This window comes from Sycon ciliatum, chromosome 11, assembly GCF_964019385.1.
Source record: "Sycon ciliatum chromosome 11, ocSycCili1.1, whole genome shotgun sequence".
Taxonomy (NCBI): Eukaryota; Metazoa; Porifera; class Calcarea; order Leucosolenida; family Sycettidae; genus Sycon; species Sycon ciliatum.
Genome location: NC_088653.1, coordinates 11,439,680 through 11,464,583, shown reverse-complemented (window position 1 = coordinate 11,464,583; position 24,904 = coordinate 11,439,680). Strand labels below are relative to the sequence as shown.

The following is a 24,904-nucleotide window of genomic DNA, read 5'->3' as shown; positions in this document are numbered from 1 at the left end:
GCCAAAATTGTGAAAATCGGTACGTAGGTAGAACCTTTCAGCACCTGGGCGCACGGATTCGTCAACATGTACCGTTGAATCTTGTCCCTGTAGCTGCACGTGGTTTTCGACCTCGGCGTGGTCGTCCACCGAAGTGTCCAGTGCAGTCTGTGTCTGAGGTGGACTTGTCCAAGTCCGCTGTGGATACGCTTGCCGACGCCTCCTCCTTTTCGTCGGGCGGAGGGCTGGAGCCAACCCAAACAACAGTCAACAAGAAGAAGAGACCGATACGGAAACCACCGAAACTGACATCTTGACAATCGAGCCCCGGACGAGTCACCAGAAGTCAATTGAGGAGACGAATTGATGACGAATCAAAAGAACCAATACTGGAAGTGACAACAACGGTTAATGTGAAGAAACGAGGTAGACCATGGAAGCAGGACAGACTGGACGTGGAGCAGCACACTGATCTCGACCGAGGCAGTCAGAGTTGCAGGGACGCAGGGCGTAATGGGAGAGATTCGCAAGCGGCAATATCGGAGGTGACAACGGCCAAGTCGTCGGGTCAGGGAAACGGTGCCTCGGCAATCAAGTGTCACCTGTCAGGCAGTGCTAGTTGTCGTGAGTGGAATTCCGATGATGTATTCTCTGTTTTGTCGCTTGGTAGGTCTTTGTTACATCTTGCCGTGTTGGAAGCTTTGTACATACGTAAGTTAGACCCTGAGCTTTTTGTTCAGAAGGAGAATGTGTTGTCTTTGCAGTTGTTTGGCACTGTTCGTCGTGAAGGTGCAAAATAGATCTCTTGATATTTCTCTCTTTTTCTTGTCACTACGTTTTTGTCACTTATTGGATTTGCATGTTGTTTTCTTGATTCTTCACATCTATTTTTTCGTGTCACTTCTACACATAATTGGAGTGATATATTTCTGAACTTCTTTTCCTTATAGTTGTAGTCTTTTAGCTTATTTCCATCATTCCCTGTAGTATTTTGACAAGAAGGGAACGAAAACGTTCAATACTTTGACACATGTCCTAATTGGCTGGTGGTGACTCTTGCGTAGATGCATGCGTAGATAATACATTTTTTGTAATATTTTCTGCCTCCGTCCTACTTTCAAATTGCATGGTGTGTAGGTAAATACTGGGATTGCATGGTGCGTAGGTAAATAATGGGATTGCATGGTGTATAAGTAAATACTGGGATTGCATGGTGTGTAGGTAAATACTGGGATGGCATGGTGTATAAGGAAATACAGGGATTGCATGGTGTAAAGGTAAATATTGGGATTGCATTGTGTATAGGTAAATACTGGGATTGCATGATGTGTAGGTAAATACTGGATTTGCATGGTGTATAGGTAAATACTGGGATTGCATGGTGTGAAGGTAAATACTGGGATTGCATGGTGTGTAGGTAAATACTGGGATTGCATGGTGTATAGGTAAATACTGGGATTTCATGGTGTGTAGGTAAATACTGGGATTGCATGGTGTATAGGTACATACTGGGATTGCATGGTGTGTAGGTAAATACTGGGATTGCATGGTGTATAGGTAAATACTGGGATTGCATGGTGTGTAGGTAAATACTGGGATTGCATGGTGTGAAGGTAAATACTGGGACAGGGAACGCAGCATCTTCTTCGGCTAAACATGTATCTGTCAACATGACATCTTTGAAAACTAATGAATCACTTGTTGGCGAAGTCACCATCTGTTGGACCTAGGTCGAAAGGTTGGACTGATCTACATCAAAGCCAGCCAGCCTCTAATAGTGAAAATAATTATAGCTAAATAATCGACGCGGAGACAACGATTTTATAATAGCTATAAAGAGAACAAATTCTGCTGTCATCGCCACACTACAACAAAGTCATGAAGGTTTACCAAAATCGATTTTCTTGTCACAATCATCAGTGGAAAGCCGTGACTGAAGAGTAACCATGCTAAATCAATAATTTATATACATTCAATAATGTGTTACGAGAACAAACAAAGTGCTAAAATAGAATGAGGGAAGGTGAGACCTTAGAAGTAAAGTGAGAGCTAAGTGCAACGGGGGTGAGGAACTAATTGCAATGCTGGAACTGTGTAGTGAGACAAACAATCATGCTGTGCACCTACGAAAACAATCTTAACGCAACTACATGTTTCTTCTGCTTACAAAGATCAGGCTCATGCAAACGAATACAAACAGCCTCTGGATGTCAAGCACCGGTGAAGACACTGGGAACAGAAGATTTAGCAACAACAGGAACAACAACAATGCCAACAACAACAATGGTAACAAATTACCATCAAGATCAAAGGAGGAGTCAACGAACAGAGGTTCAGCAACGTGAAGCGAGCCTGGGACCGATCGGTGTTGATGAGGAGAATGACACAGAGGACGACACTGAAGATGAGTTGGAAGATGAGACGTGGGACGAGGTTGCGGTTGGTGGAGACGAGGATTCGGATGGTCATTGTGATCGCAAGAAGTCTGCCGTTTTTCTTCATCTGTTGTCTCACCCTAAGTGTCTGCAGGTGTATGATGATTTTAGTTTTTCTGTTCTTTGTCGTGCACGGTACGCTAGTCAGTTGAAAGTACTTGAGGCTGTTTGTATTCGTTTGCATAGGCCTGATCTTTGTAAGCAGAAGAAACATGTAGTTGCGTTAAGATTGTTTTCGTAGGTGCACAGCATGATTGTTTGTCTCACTACACAGTTCTAGCGTTGCAATTAGTTCCTCACCCCTGTTGCACTTAGCTCTCACTTTACTTCTATTGTCTCACCTTCCCTCATTCTATTTTAGCACTTTGTTTTGTTCTCGTAACACATTATTGAATGTATATAAAGTAGTGATTTAGCATGGTTATTCTTCAGTCACGGCTTTCCACTGATGATTGTGACAAGAAAATCGATTTTGGTAAACCTTCATGACTTTGTTGTAGTGTGGCGATGACAGCAGAATTTGTTCTCTTTATAACTATTGTCATGTTGCGTGGTGATGTCTGCGGCATTCATACTTTTCATAGCTATTATTAAACTTTTATCTCCACGTAGATTATTTTTATAACTATTATAAAATAATTATAGCAGTGATGATATAGAACTGTAAAGTGTGTTCAGCACTGGCAGACCTGGATAACTGCTTTCTGGTACACGAACTTGACTGGGGATAGGTTTCAGTAAGTCTGTTATGTGCACTGCACAACATAGTACCACTGTATGAAGGAAATGAGCGAGAAGTGGATTGCAAGCATTGTGTTGTGATGCACATGCATACTTAGTACATCACACATACCCACACACCTTGGCACTTGCAGACATGCAGGCTGTTCTAGAACTACCTAGTGATGTTAGTTGTAATGACATTCCCCAAACTGTCTTTGTCTAGGCAAGTGTGCATGTGGATGTATGATGTTGTAGTCAGGAGTCATTTTGCCAGGCGTCTTGTTTATCTCTTTGACAGGGTACTGCTGCTAGGGTTCTAGCAACAAGGGAAAACGGTACAATTTTCACTAAACACACGCCACACGGAAAGGCTCGTGAATCAGGCAACCAATCTCTTCCACGGTATAATTATAGCCTCCGGGAAAGCTACTGCCACAAGGCAATCGATAAACTAAAGCGCCAGTCATCATACATAAAATCAAGTGCCAACGCACTGCGGAAAAGTCTTTGAGCGTATGGCGATAATTATGCGCGTTCATTGAGCGCAATATCTCAACGAATATAGGTCCCATTGCTTGAGGAAGTGTTGCAATCGCAAGTTGAGAGCAGTGTCTTCAGCTTTCACATTTCGATTATGAGAATACTGCAAACACAGCCACCCAAGACAAGTTTTGGGATGGATTGAGACTCCCAGTGGGTAAATTGATTACTCGCAGACTACCACATAGTAGGACGTATGTAGCCGGGGACACTGAAGAGGTGATGCTGGCACCATACTTGTATGTGGTAAAACACTTCACTTTATACTTGTACAATCATGCACACACTGTCGCGGACAGCTGGCCAGCAGCTGCCGTGACAACTTCAAGATGGGAGAGAGACCTGGTTCGTTGTCACATCTTTCACCACATAAAGAACACTGCTTGGAGAGAGAAAACTACCGAGAGAAGGACACGAAGCACTACAAGAGAGCGCTCCGAAAAAGGCGACAACTTGTACATGGTCAGACACATGGTCAGATACATCTGGAAATAGGCTGCTAATGCGGTTACAATTGCACCCAGATAGTCGCGTGTAGGAACATTGCGGTGGAGCTTGTAACCTGGAGTCAGGTGACCAGCTCAAAGGCTTACGGAGTGTTTTGCAGGCCACATACTAGTAACAAAGGTCACCCATCATCAATATTACCACTTAAGCCTTAATCTAGCCATAATCTAGCCTTAATCTAAACCAGGAGAAACAGATACCCAGAGCATAACAACGTTCTTGTGCGTGCAATCAAGATATAAGAGTACTTCTAGATGCGATTTCTCACAAAAGTGTGCAGAAAACAAGGGTATACAAGTAAGAACTAAGCGTGAATATCAGCAACAAAAAAACAAAAAAGTGAGAACGAATGATAATAATAACAATAATAAACAAGAAGGTGACAAAACACATTTAGGCACAAGTGGCAACAACGTTGCCACACTACACAACAGAACATTATTTGAACAATTTTAGGGTAATAACACTATCTTTCTGGACACACAAATTCGGCTTATGAATGCGCTGACAAACAGCTTCCAAAACTTGTAACTGCAAAAGATAACCATGACGAGCACGGCACAAAACAGAAAAACAGGAATCAGAATAAGTACGACAACAGTCAGTACTAGAAACCAAATGATTGTATACTGAAGACTTGTTATTACGAGACGGACGCACACAATCTCGACTCACGCGCACACCCTCACACTCCCTCTCACCCTCACTCAGCTCACCTTCCTCCTCACTGTCCGAATCAGAACCTGCTCCGTCATCCACCGCGGTTTGACTCTCCTCCTCACTTGCATCGTCCTGCGTCTCACCTTCACCACCCACGCCAACCCTGAATGCCGTTGCCTTCACGTCAGTCGTCGTCCTTTCCGATTTTTTCCTTTGTATTTTACCGTGAATTCATAGGTCCGGTTGTAATCTGCTGTAGATCTCCGTGGTCTGTCATTTGCTGCTTTGTTTTGTGGATTAGTTGTTGTTGTTGTTGGATGTGAACCTGGTGTTGTTGTTGGATGTGAAGCTGGTGTTGAAGACCAACAACCATGGCTGCAACAACAACACTAGCTTCACATCCAACAACAACACCAGGTTCACATCCAACAACAACAACAACTAATCCACAAAACAAAGCAGCAAATGACAGACCACGGAGATCTACAGCAGATTACAACCGGACCTATGAATTCACGGTAAAAATACAAAGGAAAAAATCGGAAAGGACGACGACTGACGTGAAGGCAACGGCATTCAGGGTTGGCGTGGGTGGTGAAGGTGAGACGCAGGACGATGCAAGTGAGGAGGAGAGTCAAACCGCGGTGGATGACGGAGCAGGTTCTGATTCGGACAGTGAGGAGGAAGGTGAGCTGAGTGAGGGTGAGAGGGAGTGTGAGGGTGTGCGCGTGAGTCGAGATTGTGTGCGTCCGTCTCGTAATAACAAGTCTTCAGTATACAATCATTTGGTTTCTAGTACTGACTGTTGTCGTACTTATTCTGATTCCTGTTTTTCTGTTTTGTGCCGTGCTCGTCATGGTTATCTTTTGCAGTTACAAGTTTTGGAAGCTGTTTGTCAGCGCATTCATAAGCCGAATTTGTGTGTCCAGAAAGATAGTGTTATTACCCTAAAATTGTTCAAATAATGTTCTGTTGTGTAGTGTGGCAACGTTGTTGCCACTTGTGCCTAAATGTGTTTTGTCACCTTCTTGTTTATTATTGTTATTATTATCATTCGTTCTCACTTTTTTGTTTTTTTTGTTGCTGATATTCACGCTTAGTTCTTACTTGAGTACTTCTAGAATTAGGCTTATACCCGCTCAACCTCATGGTGGATGTAATATTCCCATGTATGTCGGTTGAAAATACAACTCTCAGTGGCGGTGCGAGCCCTAGTTTACCCGTCTCTATGTGCCAAGCACAGAGCTACATCAAGGCAGCGCAATAAAGATATGAAAAGGGCAAGAGGAGCACAGCAGCCACTCTTATGGAGACCATTCAACAGTATTAGCCTCCGCACCCGCAAACATGTAAGCACCTCCAAGTGCTCCCGCATGCCAAACTCGGGCACTCGTGCGCCCACGCAGACAGACGGACAGACACACACACACACAAACACCCACATACACACACACATATGCACACATACACGCACACACTACACGCACGCACACGCACACACACACACACATATGCACACATACACACACACACACACACACACACACACACACACACACACACACACAAGCACCCACACACGACATTGGCATACCCATGATCTGCCACGCAGACACCCTCACAACATACCACTCACTATGGCATGCACAAACATACAGTGGAGTACCACTCACTATGGTATGCACAAACATACAGTGGAGTACCACTCACTATGGCAGGCACAAACATACAGTGGACACATTATACCACTCACTATGGCATGCACAAACATACAGTGGACACATTGGGTTGGGGGTTGCCATGATTTCTTTTGGACAATTCAAATTTTCAAGAATCTTCTCTTTGAAAACAATCTATTGAGTAAACATGCATAACGGTGATGAAGAAAAGACCAGCGTAAGGACCGGGTCTAAGCCGCACGGACCGCCAGGGGCTAGATCATAAACCCGGTATGGGCCAACCACATACTGTCCACCGAGAGCGCTCAAATGGCCACCGCGGCCTGACAACTCACCCGCCGCGGGCTTAACTGGCATCTGCCCGCTAAGGGTGTATGAATGGCCACCGAGGCAAGCAAACCGCCCACCGAGGGCTAAATTAGCATCCTGCCCACCGAGGGCCCACGAATGGCTAAGCTAGCATACTTCTCACCGAGGGCGCGCAAATGGCCGCCTAGGCCAGCAAACCGCCCACCGAGGGCTAAACTAGTATACTGCCTACCAAGGGCGTACAAATGGCCGCCGAGGCCAGCTAATCGCCCAAGGGCACGCAAATTGCCACCTTAGGTCTGCAAAATGCCCACCGTGGGCCGATATCACCTTGCCCGCCGAGGGCGCACAAACGGCCACCGATGCCAGCAAATCGCCCACCGAGGGCTCACACGACTGCCTGGCATCGGGCGTCACAACATACAGACAACATTTGCGGCCCGTTTGCCCCTACCCTCCCAACCGGATAAACAATATGCCACCCTGAAAAGGGTTGGAGTGAGGGTAAAAGCTACGACTTGACACCCAAACTGCAACTGCAAAGAATGCTCCTTCGCACGAAGACGGCTCAGCAAAACAAGTCTCCAAATAGGACACCATATCCACGATTGTCCGTGATATCGCGTCTTCTCTTCACCATTCTCTCAGCCAGATATATGCCGATGAGAAAGCATTGCACGGCGCTGGCAACGATTACAGCGCTGTAACAGATAGGTTCCACGAAGACCTCACCCGCCTGCACCAAGCGTTATCGGACGAGAGCCTGATTTTCAACCCCCAGAAGACCAAATTTGTCATGCTTAGGCAGCCTGCAAAGTTGATCCCCGGCCGCCTCAAGCTGACTTGTGCAGGCGTTGATATACCACTCTCCACCAATGCCAAATATATTGGTGTCAAAATAGATGAGTCCCTGACTTTTGAGCGGCACGTGAATAATGCCTGCAACACTGTTCATAAGAAGTTAGGTGCATTCCGCCATGCTGAACAAGCATGACCTCACTCATGCTGCCCGTTGCATGTTCTATTTAGCCATCATACTATCAGATTAGAGTATTCTAGTTTTGCGTATGTCAATGATTTAAGTGAAAGAAATTACCGGAAACTATTCCAGACTGGGAATGCTGCCATAAACGAGAGAGCTTGGAAGCTCAGGGCCCTACGCTATGCTTTTATGCTTTTTTGCCTAGCTCATCGTACAAGTTATAAGAACTGAGGCAAAAGTATTTGCAGAATTTATTGCGGATTGTTATTTCTCTAATAATTATCTTCTTTTGGTTTGCTCCTTCTTTTCTTTTTATCTCCTTACACTGTAAATCAACAAATTTTGGCTGATGAGAAAATTAGAAACCTCTCTATTAGAGAGGTTAAGATGCACGTTATTTCCGACGTGACGCGCAATTTTACGTCAAATTTGAAATCGATAGGTATTTTTGCTCTCACATGCATCCATTGCTCAATAATGCATCAATTTCCTCTATGACAAACTTTGGCCTGTGATTTACTTTGGCCGGTTGGTACCAAGCGGCGAAATCAGCGAAATGAAATCGCCAGCGAAAATTAGTTGATTTTAATACAGTTTATTAATGCGATTAATAGTATTAGTGAAGCGGACATTACAAAATGATGAATGAGAATACATGTATCTAAAATGGTTGTTCCTAATCGATTTTCTTGAGACTATCATCAGGGAAAATCGTCTCACAATAGAGGCTATACGGAGAAACAAACTACTTGTAGGTTATCGGATAGTGGGAAGTATACAAGGTGAGGTGTGAAAAAAAAACTAAAGTGGGAGAGAAGACGAAAGAAATTAGAAGAAAAGATGTGAGAGTGTTCTGACGGTGTGAGCTACTACATCAGGTGAGTGAAATGAAGGCGTGGAAGCAGGTGAATGTGATAGAGTGAGGAACTGTGAGGTGTAGGTGTATGCGAATGTATGCGAATGAATACGTGTGCGAATGCTCTCTATTGTGAGACGATTTTCCCTGATGATAGTCGCAAGAAAATCGATTAGGAACAACCATTTTAGATACATGTATTCTCATTCATCATTTTGTAATGTCCGCTTCACTTATTCTATTAATCGCATTAATAAAATTATTGTCTCCTCGTCGCCTTTTCTTTTAATACAGTAATCGGATTTTCTGGCCTTTTTGTAGTAAGACATGTACATTGACCTGTTGAGCCAATGACGACGCCGAATGCATAGTTGCCTGTGGAGCACATTACATAACTTAGCAGTCTCCTAAAATACGTATCCTGTCCGACGGCAAAAGAGTCTGCAGATTTAGTTTTTCTGCGCGTCGACGGGATGTCTGCGACGCGAAAGTTCAGCTCGCGTTATTTGGCTCGCACGTCGAAAAATCAACGCGAGAGACCTGCTGCTCACGTGGAAATTTGGACATTACATAACTTTACAGTCTCCTATAATACGTATCCTGTCCGACGGCAAAAGAGGCTGCAGATTTAGTTTTTCTGCGCGTCGACGGGATGTCTGTCCTGACGTTCACTGGGACCGGCGCTGACTCTGCCGAACACGGGCGTTCTGGACTCGACAGGATGTCTGTCCTGACGTTTCCTGGGACCGGCTTAGACTCTGCCGATCACGGGCGTTCTGGACTCAACGGGATGTCTGTCCTGACGTTGCCTGGGACCGACGGACTCTGCCGATTACGGGCGTTCTGGAGTCGACGGGATCTCTCTTCCGACGTTTCCTGTGACCGGCGCTGAATCGCTCGTTCACGCTTATTTTGGAGACGACGCGATCTCTCTTCCAAAGTACATGTATGTTTATGCTGACGCTGTTTGTGCTGACGCATCCTATCACCTATTCGGCGTCTATTCTAATTTAATTTCCTCCTCGTCTCCCTATTTCATTCCAAATCTCCCTCTACATCAGGGAGTCGTATACATAATACGACGAATATTGGTACGGTACGGGACAGATACAGGAGCCCGCAAAAATTGTGGACAGCTGTTATGTACAATCCTGTAGAACCTTTGTAGTCACAGATACGGGACAGATACGGAACAGATACGGGATAGCGCCAGGCGTGACACAAACAAACAAACAAACACACAAACAAACAAATACCAAATTAAAGCTGTGTGGACCCTGGCTAGCGCCAGACGTTACTGAAGTAACGTCTTCTGCATAGCTACGGGAATAATATTCTGCTTGTCCCGCACTACACCAGTCCCCGTGCTTTGCATGTGTCCAACCTGCACTGTTTAAAATACCGTATTCATCTTAGTCTCCTTCTATGTACTTGTCTCTGTGTCCACAGCCAGACTAGTCCACTTCTGCAGCAACTATGTCAGCTTTGTACGCACGCTACCCACACAGTTGTGGTGACCCGTGGACAGGCCACCTCTGCTCTCAGCCTTCCTACCGCCCATAGATGCTCTGGCTTTCACTCCCTCACATACAGCGCAGTTGCACACTGGAACACCCTCTCTGCTGAATACCGTCTCGCCGACTCCACCGCTATCTTTGTCACACCTCCAAGCAACACCCAGCGTCTAGTCCCTATTCACTAGATCCCCGATCTTTGCTGGCTATGTGTTTTGGGTAACATTACCAACGCAGGCCAAGACCAGCACGTTGATGAATAATTTTGTCGCTAAAATCTCTGCTCAATTATAGGTTTCATGTATTTGCATGACATCCTGCTGGTTTGTCTCCTCCTTTGCCTTCTTTGCCTTTCATTTGTATTCTTTTATCTGTTTTACTGCTGTGGTTGGCTTTCACCCTTGTCTCAGTTTTACTGGCTGTCATCATGATGTGCCATGAGATACTGATATAAATACATAAATAAATACAAGTACATAGTCGGCAACAACTACAGTGCTGTCAGTCACAGAAATTGAACTCACTTCTTTGACACAGTGTCCCGTTGTGTGGGCACCGCAGCACGCTGTAGCAGACAGCAGAGGTCGACTGCGAATTACTAAACGGAGATATATTTCAGGAATGGCCAAGGCCCACGCAAAGCAGAGAAGGAAAGCAGAAGCCAGACGCAAAACGAAACACAAATGGGAAACGCTGATGAGCTATGAACAGAGGCACCGGGAAGGCGTAGCAAGGAGAGGACGGATGGTATGAGACTGACTGGCGTTGAAGATGAGTTGGTTGATGACGCGGCGGATAATGACGAGGCGGATAATGACGAGGGGGATGCCGACGAAGCGGATGAGGAGGAGGCGGATGATGATGAGGATAATCAGAGGCAGATGGCAATGAGACGGCTGGTGGTGATGGCGATAAAACGGACAATGAGGAGTCAGGTGGCAAGGAAGGTGATGGAGCTGATGAGGGTGAAGTTCGTAAGAAGTCAGCTGTGTGCTAGCATTTGTTATCTCGTCCCGATTATTTGAGTGTGTGTGGCGATTCCCATTTCTCTGTACTGTGTCATGCCCGTTATCTCCAGCAGTTGAAGGTCCTTGAAGCTGTTTGTATTCGTATGCACAAGCCTGATCTGTGTAAGCAAATTTTCATGTTGCGTGGTGATGTCTGCTGCATTCATACTTTTCATACATGAAGCTAATTTTAAACACACGGCGAGGAGACAATAATTTGATAACCGCAATCAATAAAACTAGCTGAACCGACATTTGTGTGTACTTTATTCATGCAATGTAAAAACGGTGGAGACGATGTGCAATATAACGATGAAAATATGAAGAAATGGTGTAGGGAAAAAAATGGATTCAAACAAGTTTTCATACAACACTCTTTAGACATCGTCGTTGTACTAAAGGACACTGAAACAAAAATTGAACTATTATAGAAAATCTAAGTTGGAGAAATAACACCAAGAGCAACAGCAGTGAAATTTACAAGTGTGAATTTTAAAAATCAAAGCGAGAAATGAACAAAGGAGTGCGGCCAGCCTTCGCCGGTAATGTTCTAGGTGTAATGTACTGCTGTTATGTGTTATCACGTTGTCTTTCCTTCCTTTCTCCTTTGTTCATTTCTCGCTTTGATTGTTAAAATTCACACTTGTAAATTTCACTGCTGAAGAGAGGATTATGGTCACCGATTTCACACCAGGTAAGGCGCTTACTCAACGCGGACACTAAAACCGCTTTGTGGGGTGATGGACCAAAGCCTTATATTTCGGATGCATGAGGAATTAGAGTGATACCTATGTGCCCCACAAATACACCCGAAAAAACCACGTACAGGCAGTGTTGTCATTTTATGAGAAGAGACAATTGAGCATGCTCTAATTCGTCATGACTGGTTTCAGTACTTTTCAAACACCACTCTGAGTGAGCATCTACCAATCCTTTATCAATGTTACAGGGGTATTTGAGTTTAGGGGACAGAGGTGGAATATTTCACCAACTGAAGTACTAGTTTTTTTCTGAATTTGTGGAGTACTAGGTCGCATCGTGTAGATATGTCAGTATACGTGCATGATTGTGGTGAAATTCTGAGCATCAAATTATTATGGGCATCAAAGCACCGGTGCTGGCCCATTCAATAATAGGTCTCCTGCTCTCTGACTTTTTTCTTGCATTGCACGACTATCAAATTCGTCGAATGAAATGAAGGAGCAAATTTGTTGCTGACTGCATCAGTTCTGTTTTCCTCTGCTGTTCTTCTTTCAGTGTGGTGACTTCTGATCCATGAGCCAATTGCATGAAGTCAGTAGTTTGCAGTATGTGCAGTATGCGGCTATCTCTCTGTCAATGTACCTGTGACAGCTGAAGCCCAGATCACGGTTGCAGTTTGCTGGCTATGGCCAGCAGCAGTCTAAAGTTGCACCTTTCCTTCAACGCACAGCAATGCTGAATATGTCATGGACAGACCTCAATAAACTGCCTATTTGAAGAAGCAGCGCAATTCTTGTCTGCCAATAAACAGCAGGCTGGCCAGCTATAATAATTATAACAGTTTGGAGGTCGGAAACACTGAAGACGCGATCCCGTTTATATATTGCGCCAACTGCAATGAAGAAGGCCTCTTTGATTTATTACCATTTCGTGTGGATATCTATGGTGTTGTGCTCCAAGTCGTGCGGACCATAAAAGGTATTAGACATGAAGTAGTGAAGGTACTGCGATTGGCACTGACGACAGCAAACCAACAGTGGATATCAACCACACCCCCAGCATCATTCTGCACACCAGGAGAATCCAATACAGTCAACTTCGCTAATAACGGCTGCGGACATAACGAAAATTCGCAAATAACGACAGAATTTCCATGCCCAGAGCAAAGTCCCATCCTACTGTAATACATATAATGAGACTTCGGGTATAACCACACTTATGGAATAAGGACACCTTTTTGATGCCTCGCCGAGTGTCGTCATAAGCGAAGTTGACTGTACATATAGCTGCCAACTCTGATGGTATAGACCCGATAACTTCCATCTTTCTTGTTTTGTTACTCTACGATTGGTATACAGTCATGTACTAGTGTAATCTCTGTCCATATGCGTAATGCACTGTATTTGTTTCTGGTGACTGGAGGTAGTTTATCATAGCACTGTTTTTTGTTTTGATTTTGTTGAAGATGAGCATTATCATGTTAACGTTACCGGTGTCGCGGGTCATTCCACAGTCCCCAAAGGTGACGTTCTCGGCAACGGACCGACCCATTAGGCAACTGATTGATGATAAATTTGCTGCCATTCAGGATTGGTATCACGGTGCGCCACAATGGCATATGGTGCAAAAAATCTGTCTTAGTGCAAGAACAAGGTGCGGTTGGTTGCCTTCCTCGCTGCTGAATGAGCAAGCGATAAGTTTGCAAGTCGCTTGATGCCTGGAAAGAGTGTATTTGTGACCATCGACACGTCTTGCATCAAGATCGCGTAAGGCCAAGACGCCACTGCACTGCAGTGGAGCCCTTGTCTAGACCTCACGTCTTTCTTCAGCTCTTTCAGTCTCTGTTCATGTGTGCTTTATATGCTTACTCTTTGGTTTTGGATATCTTGACGGACATTGTACATCATATCAGTCATGTTCATTATGTAGGATTTGACTCCAATCCTTTCTTGTTGTCCTAATTATCAACCTAGGCGGCATGCCATGCATTTTGTGTAATACAAATCAATGATTATGTAGCATAGTACACGTACATGTGCATGTATACAGAAGAATGGTTTCTTCCCTCTTTCCTATTTGCACTGCACCTTTCTGTATGTTTGAAAGGCATTTTGTCCGAACCCGGTGGTATAGATAATTTAAAAAAACATTCTAAATTGTCTCCAATGTAACAGTTACTATGCTGTTACTATGCCGTTGCTATGGTTACAGATGTGAAACAATTTCTTCCGTATTTAATGCCCTTGCATCCTGAATCTAAAGGAAATAATGTGATTTATAGGGAGCACTAGGTGTCATGGTCAGGTTTTAGGTGTCCATTTGTTGTGTGCTCGAAGTGGGAACGGGCGTGAATATTTATGGGGCCTGGCTCCTGGACTACCGTATTTCCCCATTAGTAAGTTCTCCCCAATGACTTAGTACCCCCTATAAAAAATACACTTTTCACTGCCGAGGTTATCACCCCGAAAGACAGTTCCCCCCGAAAGATAGTAAGTTCGTACCCGTCCTACATGTACAGACACCGTACAGTACATACATCATATCAAGAGTACATGTGTACTCTTGATCATATGCACGGACACTAGAGTTGCGCAGGCTTCCCACTGCGTGTCATTTACTCCCGATAAAAAAGTACTCCCCGAAAGATAGTACCACCCCCGAAAGTTAGTACTCATGTGGTTGCTAAGTTTGAAAGTTAGTACGTACAAACCTACGGGGAAATACGGTATTAGACTCTCTGTCAGTCAACTATGGTAGAAATACAAGTTATCATGTCCAGGGTTTCTCCCTCACTCTCCTGCAATGCTACACTCCTACATACTGCGGATGCATTTGCTGTGTTTTCACTTCAGTCACGAGGTCGGAGAAAGCCACGTTTGCCAACACGCTGTATAACGTTGCATGCATGGCTTGCCAAAGTTGCATACAAACGTTGTGGCCTCATGGCTCTTGCATTACATTTCTAGAATTACAGTGGAACTCACTTAGACCACACCCGGGTAAGACGTGCAAGCTCATATACAAATGTGTTTGGGAAACGACGTACCATGATAGGATTTACAACTAGTATTATGAAGGACTTTTCAGCAGGTGCAGACAGAGTGTACTAAGTACTTTTTGGTGTTTTTCAAACACCGTTCCACTTGACAGGTTTGCACGACAGGTATTTTGGCATGTTGACAGTGCTGAGGAGGCTGTTTGCAGTGAAGGAAGCCTGGTTTGGTGTCAGTAGACACATACATTTTGCAGGGTCTAGGAAGAGTCAACTTTGGATAAGAAGTACTTCAGATTCTAGAGACGTTTTGCACAACTGTTTGCTCGAAAATCACGAAAAGCGAAACTTTGTGTGAGTGTTTGCGTGTTCGCAGCGCCGGATTGCGCCACAGGCCAACATGGTTATCTGTGGGTCTCCGGTTATCGACAACATATGCAAAAAGCTCTTGTCTCAGGGTGCAGCCACTCGCAGCAAATAAATTCTCAGTCGGATGAAGCTCTGTAGATCTACCGAATGTGACTTCTCAAACAAGCACGAGTGCACTCGTACTTTTCTTGGAGCGAAAATCATCGAAAACACAAACTTCGAGCGAACATTCGCACAAATATTCGCAAGCCCAGACGCGAAGATCCATGCGAGCGTTTGGTCTGCAAAACCTCGGTACTAAGTTCGTTTATCCAGTCCAGAGGCAGTACCTCTAATCAGAGTTCCACTGCATCTCACATAGAGCCGTACGAATGAATATGCCCGTCTTGCTCGAAACGAAAGCCATTACAAGCAGTGGACCATGCAATGACCCTTGAAATGACCCTTGAAATCAAGTCCCACACTTTTGTCCCTCCATATACTAAAGCAATCAATTCACTTACCAGCACCATCAGAGAGAGCTGGCTCTCTCTGATCAGCTGGTTGTGACTGGCGGTCGGAGCTCTCATCCTTGCTGGACCCTAGAGCTGGATCACTCTGGTCAGCTGGTTGTGACTGGCGTTCGGAGCTCTCATCAATGCTTGACCCTAGAGCTGGATCACTCTGGTCAGCTGGTTGTGACTGGAGGCCGGAGCTCTCATCCTTGCTGGACCCTAGCCCCATTTGTGACAATACCCTTCACCAGTGTTGTCACCACACGGATACCTGAAACACAGCAACACACAAACACAGCAACACACAAACACAGCAACACACAAACACAGCAACACACAAACACAGCAACACACAAACACAGCAACACACAAACACAGCAACACACAAACACAGCAACACACAAACACAGCAACACACAAACACAGCAACACACAAACACAGCAACACAGGAACACACAAACACAGCAACAAACAAACACAGCAACACACCAATACAGCAACACACAAACACAGGAACACACAAACACAGCAACACACAAACACAGCAATACACAAACACAGCAACACACAAACACAGCGACACACAAACACAGCAACACACAAACACAGCAACACACAAACACAGCAACAAACAAACACAGCAACACACAAACACAGCAACACACAAACACAGCAACACACAAACACAGCAGCACACAAACACAGCAACACACAAACACAGCAACACTGTCATAAACTACCATGTACAGACAAATCCACACATTGTCGACTACCAGCACCTGCAGACACTTTTACGCATTAAACGGTGATTTATGCTAATCGGATCTTACAAACACGTTATTCTGCCTGATAATCAGAAATCCTACGGACAGTGGGGAAATCCCTGCCTTAATCACTACATGTTTCATATTCATGTTGCAATGGGCCAGCAGAATTTATGTTCTCAGTTTTACACAAGGGAATTGTGCTCAATGCAAGCGAGGCAGAGCTTCATCACTGCTGCATGCCGAATATGGCCCGACTCAGTAAGGCCCACAACAAGAGAGTGTTGCACCCACCAACACCGGACAAGGACTGCAACTGCAGGATCAAGAACTCGTGTCCACTCAAAGGAAAGTGCCAGGCGGACAACGTCATCTACCAGGCCATGGTGTCGGACGACACTCGTAACGCCAAGGTCTATACCGGCATGTCTGCGCCGCCTTTCAAAGCTCGCAACTCCAACCATTTGACTACGCTCAGGCATGACCGCTATGAGAATTCCACCGAGCTGTCAAAGCATGTTTGGTCGATGAAGCGGGACAACTGACAGAACGTCATTGACTGGAAAATCCGCGACAGGGCCACCTCGTTCGATAACACGTCCAAGAGATGTGGCCTCTGCACTACCGAGAAGTATCACATCCTCGAGACCGACACCCGCACTAGGCTAAACAAGCGAAATGAGATTGTGTCAAAATGCAGGCACGAAAGCAAGTATGTCCTATCAAATTTTGTGCCCATCACATAAGGACAGTGATTATTCTATGGCCTTGGTAGCGCCTCTATATCTGTCACCTGGCATGGCACCACTCTGCGCTATCACCTTTCCCTAGGCACTCTGTGCAATGCATCATGAAAAATGGGCTGGTCACACCCCGCAATATCATCACCCTCATCTAGCACCTAGGCACTCTGTACAATGCATCGTGAAAAATGGACTTGTCACACCCGGGACCCAAAATAATGATAATTTTCACTTTCCATAGTGACGGAGTTCCTTCTGAGTATATAACCAGTGTATCATACTTTGTTTGATCATCCATCTGATGATCCGTTGCTTGAACGGTGAAACACTGTGTAATGGAATTTGATCTCTGACGGTTTTTCCGCTTGTGTGTTCTCAGTTTTATAAATGAGAGAGCAGGTATGGATACAGTACTGGTACTAATGACAGTCCAGAGGCCTCGCTATGTTTTGTTTTTAACTAGGGCTCTAACTAGATACTATATACGGTCAGAAAGTGGAACAACTAGGCACAACACTGACAGAGTACTGAGACCCTCGATGACCTGACACCTAGCTTCAACACATCTCCGTAGCGGTAACCAACAGCCTTCCAACTCGGAAGGTCCAAGGTTAATTTAAGAAAAGACCAAAGAGGGGAAGGCAAACGCAGCGAAAACGAGCACAAGCCACAGTCGCACGGCAACGAAGAATGTCGATTGTTTGTTTAACTTTCTGACTGTGCATTCCTTCCATACACTTTGCACGCATACACATCCTACCAAGTTGCTTTACGTTATGAACCTTGCGTTGAAAGCCCTATTTGAATATTTGACCAGCTTTCTTTACACACACACACACTCACACACACACACACACGCACACGCACACACACACACACACACACACACACACACACACACACACACACACACACACACACACACACACACACACACAGATACAGAGATACACAACGAGAGGGCTTGAATGAACAAGAGCAACTCAATATGCTGCGTTTCTACTTTCTCCGCGTCATTACAATTTTCGCTTTCTTAAAGTTTATTTTGTCCACTCGAAGTGAAGAAATCAGCTAGACGTTTGTGGCCTCCCGCTTCGCTGCACTTGCGGCTGGGGTCGACGTCTTCACCAGAATTTGAGGCAGACCCTTCAGTACTCAACAAAACGGTGAACAAGAAGCGAGTTCAAATTTAGGTCATGAAACTTCGTTTTCAAGCAATCGATGCCTCCAGGTGGCAGGCGATGACGGCAAACTAGCTTTTTTGAAGTACACCGTAACGACCACCAGCGAGATAGGGTAAGCAGTTCTGCACCTTCTTTCCTTGACAAGCGCTTCGCTGGTTTTGTTGGTGTTTTCAGGCATGCCACCTTCGCAGCAACATGCGCCACATGTAGCGCATTTCAGGAATTTGAGAACACTTTGTTCTTGCCATCGTCAACTTCAGCATGCCAAATTCAAGAGATATGCCAGGATTCGTATCCCTAAGCCTTTTTTTGAAAAAATATTCACGGTTCGAGTGGAAATGTGGGCCGGTATGAACTCCAGAAAAAATATACCTACTCGGATCTACGACCGTTCACCGAAAACGAGTTCACAGAACGACCATTCACAGAACGACGTTTCACCGAAAGGCGTTTCACAGAATGATAGGTCACAGCCAATACCGATTCATCGAAATATCAATCCCCCTAATGTTCATTCACAGGATTCTTTTTCGTCGAATCCCTGTTCACAGACTCATTTTTTCACCGAATGGACAGTTCACCGAAAATTACTTATAATTATTATTGGCCCAAAATACAAAAAAAGGTTTACATGGAACCAAATTTGCAATGCTTTTTAAAAGCGTATTTATCTATCCGTTTCAAAGTCTTCACCTTCCTTTGCACTGAAGCTCGTATTTTTCTGTCGCACCACCAGTAGTTAACTTCATCCCGTCCTCTCTTGTCAACGACGTGCGCATATCCTTTTAGTATCCAACGAAGACCTCCGCGCTTGGTCGTTTAGACGTAATCTGGTGGTCCAGTGTAAAGTAACTCCATATTTCAAGATGAAAGTAGCGAAACTCTGCTGTGATGTGATTTCAATCATGTCCCTGTATATACATGCGAATCCCTATTCCAGGGAGCGAGTGTGTCTTTTGGCGACTACATTGGGAGTGTGCGGAAACCTACACGTACACATTTACGATAGTAACAATACATGATACCAGAACTACCAGTCCTTTGTCAGGTCATTTAGCGTCTACAAAACGCTGGGATCACTGACATGTTTTCGGTGAAACTGTTACATGTATGTGGTAAAACTGCTATTCTTTAGAGGATTCGGATGCGACATAAATCGATGTCATCAGTGACATTTTTCGGCGAAACTGCTATGCGGCAGAACTGCTATTCTGTGAACCGACATTCGGCGAACATGCTGTCGATGAACCTGTTTTCTGTGAACCTGATTTTCGGCGAAGTGAACAGTCGCTAAATCTTACACTCTATGAAATGTCTTTCGGTGAAACATCGTTCTGTGAATGGTCGTTCTGTGAACCCGTTTTCGGTAAACCGTGTGGGATACCCTCTGGGGGGAAATAGTGCGAAACGCGAAGAATTTGTTTGGCGCGGAGGAGAGCTCCAAGATCACAACGGCTTTCGTAACAATTGCGAGGGAAGGGTCATACCAATGTTCGAACACAGAAAATAGTGATTCCGACAGCCTGACTAAGACAATCAAGTCACACACATTACAATGTGCGAAGCGACAATTGTAGTGACAAAACCTGCTCCCGATAATAAGATGTTTTAAGGGGGACGTGTCCCCCAGCCCCCTCTTTCTTTTCGCCTCCTTTCGGTCGTACAACATTTTTAGAAGCTGGTCGCGCCCCAGCAAAGTGATCTGTCAGGGATTAGGACTGCCTGAAAAGAGAACAAAATGCAAACCCCAACAGGACTGGAACCTGGGACTTTGCTTGTCATGAGCATAGCTCTAACTATCTAAGCTATGGCACTGAGCAGAACCTACAAAGCGCTGACAACTTTTTCACTAAACCTTCAGCTCAAAAAAAATTTCCTGATAATTTTTGGTTTTTCTGGTGAAAGATCACCGTTTCCGATTGGAAGAAGTCCCTTCTTTGGAATTTGACGAAATTATTCATCGACTAATTTTCTCTGCTTATAAAGCACATGGATTGAGAGTGAGTGGATATTGCAGCAGCCAAAAATACCTTCGCGTTTGAATTGCCGTTGCTGCGCTTCACTACGAACAATACAATACCATGCGGACAAATGTGAGCACACGACACGGAGTACTGTACATCAACAGAAGCCTTTTCCAATAAATCGTTACGGGTTAGGGCTGCTGTACTACTAAAACTCAGCGCACACCTTCAGTGAAATCTTGGGGACTGAATGGGAGATGCTTACCTGACTTCAAGCCAGGGAGAAGCACCTGCTCCCGATAACGGCCGGGTGGTTCCTGTCCGGCGTCCGCTATTCTGGTAACGTTGACACGGACGATTGGTAGTCCCACAAATCTAAACGCCACCTGCCGATGGGCAGGTAACGAACGAAAGCGCTTCACTTTCGCAACCAGATTGCGACGGAGCGTCACTCAAACTCCCAGAAAACAACAATATGAAGGGCCGCAAGCAGAACACGCATCCGCCCAGAACACCCACAGACGGCAACGAGCAAGAAAAAAATAGATTCCGCATTCACCTGAAGCACGGACGGTGCAGCAGTCCAAGATCCTCTCTACACGTTCGCTGCACGCTCCAGCGGCCAGAGCTCTGTGGCTTCATTCATCTGTCTGATCTGGCAGAAGATGTAGATCTAAGCGTAGATTATGTACATGACTGTAGAACATGACATCAGATTCTACTGCCTGCTCCACACTACAAAAGTACAGTGCTGCTCGTGTACATCCATATGTAGGTCTACATAATCATTGCGGGCCGACCTTTCTGCTGACAAGTGACATGATGCTCCCACAACAACAACGAAATGAAGCTGACTGTCTGTGTCGCCAGAGCAGAGCTCTAGAGGCGGACTAGCTGTTCAAGTGTCATCACATGCAACAGTGCTAGTGAGCGATGTCGCCTGTACTAAAGATTATGTAGACCCTACAATAATAATACTCAACATACCAGACATACAGGCCTGCTTGCTCACCCACGTACACGTCACGTGGTACACAGCCGGGATAGATCGTAGTAGCTACGTAGAAGCAAGGCAGGGCAGAGGAAATGAGATCGGGTTTTTTTACAGGCAGTAGCTACAGCCAAGGCAAAGGCAAAGGCGTAAAAAGGCTGGCGGCATCCACAGCAGCACTCTGCACAACACATCATCATCATGCATGTACTGTCGTGGACATGGAAATCCGGTCGCACGACTAGCGGCCCCAGGGCGCTGGCCATGCAGCTATGGCATGCATTACTACGCGCTGCTGCTGGTCGCATCAACAAGTTACATGTGCGCTGCATGCAACGACGACGTTCTGTACGCGCTGAGGGCGCCGGCCCTGGTCAATCGACTGGATGTCCATGTCCGCGACAGCTCGACAGTACATTGTAGTCATTCATCCTGAGCTGCTCGCGTTTTTTATTTTATTTCGGCCAGTCGGCTACATAATTGTCTTGGGGGTTAGACAATGGGAAGTAGCCATGTACGGGCCGGAGGCTCGCCTTTCGCCACCGGAAGAGGACCCACACCTTGATCTGGTGAGCTGCGTCGCGTTTTGATCATGCTGACTGAGGCTACTCCTTTTCACAGTTCGGCCTCCACTAAGGCCGCGGTCACACATGAAAAGTTTGCACCGCTTTTAAGGCTGCATTCACACCCGGTACAAAAATTCGCGTTTACATGACTATACAAGTCACTTGCAACGCCTGTGCATTCACACAGTCAAATGCAGTGCATGCCAAACACGTAAAAAGTGACCCTCGTGACCCATGGCGAAGAGCGGGAATTTTGATTTCTGCATGAGCTGAGCGCACTGGCACCGTGCGGCACTTGGCTCAATATTTCAAAAAAATATTTCTTGGTCCGCTAGTATGATCTCGGTGGAACGCCTCCACAACTGGTGTATTTCTCTGAGTGTGCTGGAGTTGTGAACCATAGCGGCCGTGTACATGTATATCATTTCCTGATCACCTCCGGATAGCTGCTTTGGGCACAGGTTCAGCTCATCTGAAATCCTCATCTCGGCAACAGCTCTTTTAATCATAGTTCCACTTTTTTCGCTGGTATTTTCCCCATAGTTCTATCAGCCGTAGCTCCACCTTGGCAAAAAAGACAACTCGAGGCATGGTACCGGACTCTCCAAAAAATAACAAAAACTCTGCGCACTCGACACACCAAACCACTCGTTTCGCCTTGCCTGAAAACTAAAAGCCGAAATCCCCTTTCAAAGCCGCCTTCAAAGCCGCTCCGGGATGGCTTTGAACGTTAGGCCTTGACGGATTATGCTAGCATAATTTTTCGCATAATTCCTACCAAAATCGAATAATCGCATAATTCGAGGCAAATTGCATACGAATCGCATAAAATTGGAATAATCCGCCTGTTCACATCAACGAGAGAGCTTGGAAGCTCAGGGCCCTGCGCTATGCTTTGTTGCCTAGCTCATCGTGCATGTTGTTAGAACTGATGGAAATGCTTTTTCCTTTGATTAGCTACATCATTGTATTGCAAAAACGTTTCAATGAGATACTGAAGTACAAGTAACGCCTTCTGCATAGCTATGGGACCGGCGCTGACTCTGCCGATCACGGGCGTTCTGGAGTCGACGGGATGTCTGTCCTGACGTTTCTTGGGACCGGCGCTGACTCTGCCGATCACGGGCGTTCTTCTTCTTATTATTATTATACTGACGGCAACTAACATCCATTCTGATTGCATTTACTCGTCTCCCTACTTCGTATTTTTTTCAGAAAATCTCCCCATACAGCAGGGAGTCGTTTACATAATATGACTCCCTGCTGTATGGGGAGATTTTATGATTGCATTCACTCGTCTCCCTACTTCGTATTTTTTTCCAGAAAATCTCCCCATACAGCTGGGAGTCGTTTACATAATATGACTCCCTGCTATAGTCCTACATGACTGTATATACGTTATAATTACTCAATCTGATACGTTATAATTATTATGCTATCAGCCTACATGCGATCCCCGGGCTGGTCGACAGGCGGACCAGCCAGCCTGCTACAGTCCATTCATTGGAAACTGGCACCCTAACTTTTTGGTGTCTCTCTCACATAGTTGTAGATATCTTGAAAACAACAGTACATCCTGCATTGTGTGACCCGTGCAATTACTCCTTGCCACATTTGAGGCCAGAAAAGTCCAAGAACAGGGAAATAGAAATTCAGCCAGGTTTTACAAAATTAGGACAGGTATGCCATGGCAAAATGTATGGAGAAGCGGATCCAAAACCCAGATTTTTGAGATTTAAAGTGGGTTTTTGATCCTCAATTCGGCCCAAATCCGACTTTCAAAAGCCAGCGGGCCAGTTTCCGATGAATGGACTGTAGTGGGTTCTCGGCCTCGCACACAAATCCACACAAAATGTTACTGCACTGAATGCATTCCCCCGATACACTTTACATATATACTCATTCTCTTGATGGTACCGTACTCTTGATGGTACGGGACAGGTAGGGGATAGCGCCAGGCATGTCGATGGCACAAACAAACAAACATATAGTAGCCAGCTGTCTTTGCTGGTACGACACAGTACGGTACAGATACGGGATAGCGCCAGGCGTGACACAAACAAACAAACAAACAAACAAACAAACAAACAAACACCAAATTAAAGCTGTGTGGACCCTGGCTAGCGCCAGACGTTACTGAAGTAACGTCTTCTGCATAGCTACGGGAATTAATTCCATACAGTTGTACATGTTCTACAAGTACAAGTAGATGCACCAGGAGGTCGTAGGTTTACGACTCCCTTGATAACATATCCAGTCCACAATCAGTGATGGTCGTAGCTAGGTCGGACGGTGCGTTGACTCCGTTGAACCTTTTGCTGCTAAAGTACAAGTACAACGCTCTTTACAAAAAAATTCCCCTGTTATTTTGCACAAAACCATTATACATTAGCAGCATATGTGAGCATAATGCGGCATAATATGATTATCTTTTAGCATAAAAATAGCATAATTCTGCAATTTTTTCAGCAATGCGAAAAGCATAATTTCACGAAAATATTAGCATTATCTGTCAAGGCCTATTGAATGTTGATGTGATTTTTCACTTTTCGCGCATGTTTCCATGCCCACTTCAAAGAACATTATAGCAATAAAAACTGCTTCATGGCAGTTTTCAAAAAGAGGTTATTGTGTTCTAGTCCATGGACCCCGTCTAAAAAATAAGAAATTAACGAAATGTGATAGCCGAAAATTAAAATTTCACACAAAACCTCACAATAATCACACACAAGATGAAAAGCGAGAAGACCTTTTCCCCTCGTGGTCCTCTTTCCTATTCATGCATGTTGGCGCAGTACTCGTACAAGTCCCCCGTGAAGTGTCAGACCAAGATGGACTCTTGGTCGGACTAAACAAGTGTTGAAAGCAGTATTTTTTTAAACTAAGATCCTCAAGTGTTGTGATTATTGTGAGGTTAATGCGGCATAATATGATATCTTTTAG

The 24,904-nt window shown here is 45.1% G+C and overlaps 1 protein-coding gene across 1 annotated transcript in view; it reads right to left on the bottom strand.

Moving 5' to 3' along the window:
- The window catches only part of LOC135827367 (uncharacterized), a 143,564-nt gene extending 122,551 nt beyond the window's left edge, over nucleotides 1–21,013 (bottom strand). The window contains exons 1-2 of the mRNA XM_065339874.1: nucleotides 20,670–21,013; nucleotides 15,758–16,019 (exon numbers count right to left, since the gene is read on the bottom strand). Coding sequence (XP_065195946.1) covers nucleotides 15,758–15,977 — 220 coding nt within the window. The 5' untranslated portion in view covers nucleotides 15,978–16,019; nucleotides 20,670–21,013. The remainder of the gene's footprint in view (nucleotides 1–15,757; nucleotides 16,020–20,669) is intronic.
- Between the last annotated feature and the right edge of the window lie 3,891 nt (nucleotides 21,014–24,904).